General features: G+C 45.0%; 1 protein-coding gene across 1 annotated transcript; it reads right to left on the bottom strand.

The window, feature by feature from the left end:
• Positions 1 to 2,165: 2,165 nt before the first annotated feature.
• On the bottom strand, positions 2,166 to 3,081 carry LOC112108410 (olfactory receptor 11A1-like; the record flags this gene model as incomplete). The annotated part of the gene is made up of 1 exon (XM_024202532.2): positions 2,166 to 3,081. A coding segment is annotated over exon 1 (916 nt), but the record flags the coding sequence as incomplete, so codon positions are not given.
• Positions 3,082 to 3,671: the final 590 nt, after the last annotated feature.

Here is a 3,671-nt window from a genome sequence, read left to right on the forward strand (position 1 = left end):
TCTGCTGCCATTTAACTCTGTAGGCACTTAAAATTACTAATGGCCAGATACTTAAAGGTATTTAGGTACCTAGTGGGATTTTCAAAAGCTTCTAAGCACCAAAACCCCATCAAAATCCATCCCTTTACTAATCTGGCCCATGTCCCCTAAATTTGCACTGTAAATATTCCCTAAGAGCCTAACTTGCCTCTGGGCATGCTCCTCTGGACACCCATCTGACACCTAAGTCCCAGCACAATCCACAGACCTGTGAAGATGGGCCTTGCCCTGCCTATCTCACCTGTGAAGCTTTATCCAGTAGGCAGGCTCTGAACACGCATAACTCTACAAAACGTGGCCAGAGGGAGATGGTGAGGCGGGGGAGGAAGCAACAGCAGTATCTTCCCTTATAAAATTTAGCGCAGTGATTAGGGTACCCACCTGGGCTGGGGGAGGCCCCAGTTAAATTCCCCCCCCCCCGGTCAATCAGGAGAAGGGATCTGAACAGGGATCTTCCACCTCTGAAGTGACTGCTTTGACCACTGGGATACAGAGTCATTTTCGCTCACTATGAGGCCCGAGGCATATTTAATTGTTGTACACAGTGGAACAGCTTCAGCAAGAGCGATTGGAAAAGCACCGTATCAGGATATCCTTTAGTTAGGCTTGGCAGAATCCCAATTTTTTTTCTACTTTCAATGCATGACACCAGTGTGCACCTTTAAGTGTTTTGTTTCTATTTTTATCAATTTATGTTTTCACAGTTGCGCAAAATTATGAGTTTTAAGTATTTTTTAATTATTTTTATTGATTTGAACAATCACAGTGTTAGAGGGTTTTCCCTTCACCTCCTACTCTGGTTCTTGTCACGCAGACAGAAAGCAGCAGACCAGAAGTCCAAAGTGCAGGCAATGTGATGTTTATTGGGGTTAGTTTCAAGCAAACATATCCACAGCTCTACAGGCCGGCCGAGTCTGTTTCCCAGTGTTCCGTTCCCAGCTGTGACGCCGCAGAGCATTTACCCCGTGTCTCCCTTCCCAGCTCTGACACCGCAGAACCTTGCCTGTGTCCCTGTTCCCCATTCCCCCCTTCTTAGCAGGCCCAAATATACCTGCTGTGCACACCCCTGGTCCTACCCCTTACAACTTATGGTCATATTCCATTTTGGAGGGTCGTGAGTCTGGGGTCTTTTGTACTCCATCGGAGAGGTAAGGAGTGACGTTGTGTTCTGGCCAAGGCCAGACTTTTCTTTGGTTTTTAGTGTGTCTTATGCCTGCCCCCCGCCCCATTCCTCCTTGCCCTTCTTGATTGGTTGCTTGACCCTGGCTTGAGAGAAGATCCAGGCAACTTTCCAGTGTATGCTCACATATTACACTCCCACCATACCCTGTAACACCTTAACACTATCTGCTTGTGGGCAGATGTAACACACAGCGTCTTTGTTCTTTGTTCACACATATTAGTAAGGATATGAGTATCAAAAAGTCAAACCCCAAATTCTATGCCAGGCTCACAAACAAGCCTATATACTAATACACAATTGTGGGAAATTGTGAGGATGGGTGACACAACAGGGCTGGACAGACAATAATTATTTAATGACAGGAAATGTTGATTTTAAAAAGTCAAAGCTTTATAGCTGTTAAAACACACAGTGACAACATCCATGCCCTGTCACCCAATCCCAGATTCTGGCAAACAGAGGCTAGGGACACCATTCCTGCCCATCCTGGCTAATAGCCATTGATGGACCTATACTCCATGAAGGTATCTAGTTCTTTTTTGAACCCTGTTATAGTTTTCACCTTCACAACATTCTCTGGTGAGGAGTTCCACAGGTTAACTGTGTGTTGTGTGAAGGAATACTTCCTTTTATTTGTTTTAAACCTGCTACCTATTAACTCATTCTTTTAGCTCACCTTACCCCAGGCTGATCCAGGGCCCATCCATACTATAACTCACGAGTCAGCGAATACCTGGCTCTGCAATCATTACTTATGAACTGGCTCTTCTGCATGGGTCTCACTGTAAGTATTAGAACTGCTCTGGTAATTCAGGGCTCACACATGAACTGTGGTTTGCTACATCACACCACCTAATGAGTTCCTGTTATACACATTTAATTGCAATCTACAATAAATGCCTAGAAAAAAGTTTGTGATTGGTTATAAAAGTCATAGTCTTACTTAGAGCTTTTCTCAGAGCCTCCTTGACCTCTTTGTTTCTCAGACTGTAGATGAGGGGGTTCACCATGGGAGTCAGGACCGAATAGAAGATGGAGAATACTTTGTTCAGTGCCGCAGTGTCTGGGAGCACGTAGACAATGAACAGGGTCCCATAGAAAATAGTGATGATGATGAGGTGAGAGGAGCAGGTGGAGAAAGCCTTTTCCCTCCCCGTGCTGGAAGGGATTCTCAGGACAGCGTGGATGATACACACGTAAGATGTCAGGGTTAAGAGAAATGGAGGAAGAATGAATATAAAGGAGAGAAGGAAAATCACAAGAACCATCCAGCTGGTGTCACTGCAGGACAGTTTTATCAATGGGGTGTAATCACAAAGGAAATGGTCAATTTCATTGGGGCCACAGAAAATCAATTGTGATAACCAACATGCCGCAATGGTGTTGACCACAGACCCACTTAGCCAAGACCCAGCTGCTAGCTGGAAGGAAAATCTTCTCGTCATGTGGGCTGCATAATGCAGAGGTTTGCATATGGCTAAATACCGATCGTAAGACATCATCGATAAGAGACAACATTCTGTAGCTAAAAGAGAACCAAAGATATCAAATTGTACGAGGCAGCCAGTAACAGAAATGGTTCTGTCCCCAGTCAGGAGACTGGCCAGCAACCTGGGCAGGATGGTGGAGCTGTAGCAGGTCTCCAGGCAGGACAAGTTCCCCAGGAAGAAATACATGGGGGTGTGAAGGTGCTGATCAGCCACAACTAGTGCAATGAAGAGGATGTTCCCGGCCACAGTCACAATGTAGATCACTAGAAACAGCGGGAAGAGAAGAATTTGAAGTTCATGGAGATTCCCAAAGCCCAGGAGGATGAATCCAGTAATGGATGTTTTATTTCCCTCTTTTGTGTCTGCCATGGGTTCTATCAAGAAAAGTAATAATTAAAAAGCAGTAATAGTAGCCTGTGGAACATGACATGAAACAGATACATTTTTGGAGGGGTGGGGGTGTTACTTTATTTTATTTGATGTTTAAACTGGTTATAGAGGAAGGGAGAGGCTCTTTGGGATTTCTACACTTTGGGGGGAGGGATAGCTCAGTGATTTGAGCATTGGCCTTCTAAACCCAGGGTTGTGAGTTCAATCCTTGAAGGGGCCATTTAGGGATCTGGGGCAAAAATCTGTCTGGGGATTGGTCCTGCTTTGAGCAGGGGGTTGGATTAGATTTCCTCCTGAGGTCTCTTCCAATCCTGATATTCTATGACCTTTCCCCTGCAAATACCATCAAAATCAGCAAGATGGATTTAGTTTAGATAGTAGAAAAGCATTCTAACTCTAAGGGTAGTTACGCTCCAGAACAGGTTACCAAGACAGGTTTTGGAATCCCTGTCATTGGACATTTGAAAAGCAGCTTAGACAAACACCTGTCAGAGATGGTCTAGATGGTCAGCACAGGAGGGTAGACTAGGTGACATCTCAAGATGCTTTCCAGCCCTTCATTTCTGTGG

This window comes from Terrapene carolina, unplaced genomic scaffold (genome assembly GCF_002925995.2).
Source record: "Terrapene carolina triunguis isolate 2854851 unplaced genomic scaffold, T_m_triunguis-2.0 Scaffold32742, whole genome shotgun sequence".
In the NCBI taxonomy this organism is placed as follows: Eukaryota; Metazoa; Chordata; order Testudines; family Emydidae; genus Terrapene; species Terrapene triunguis.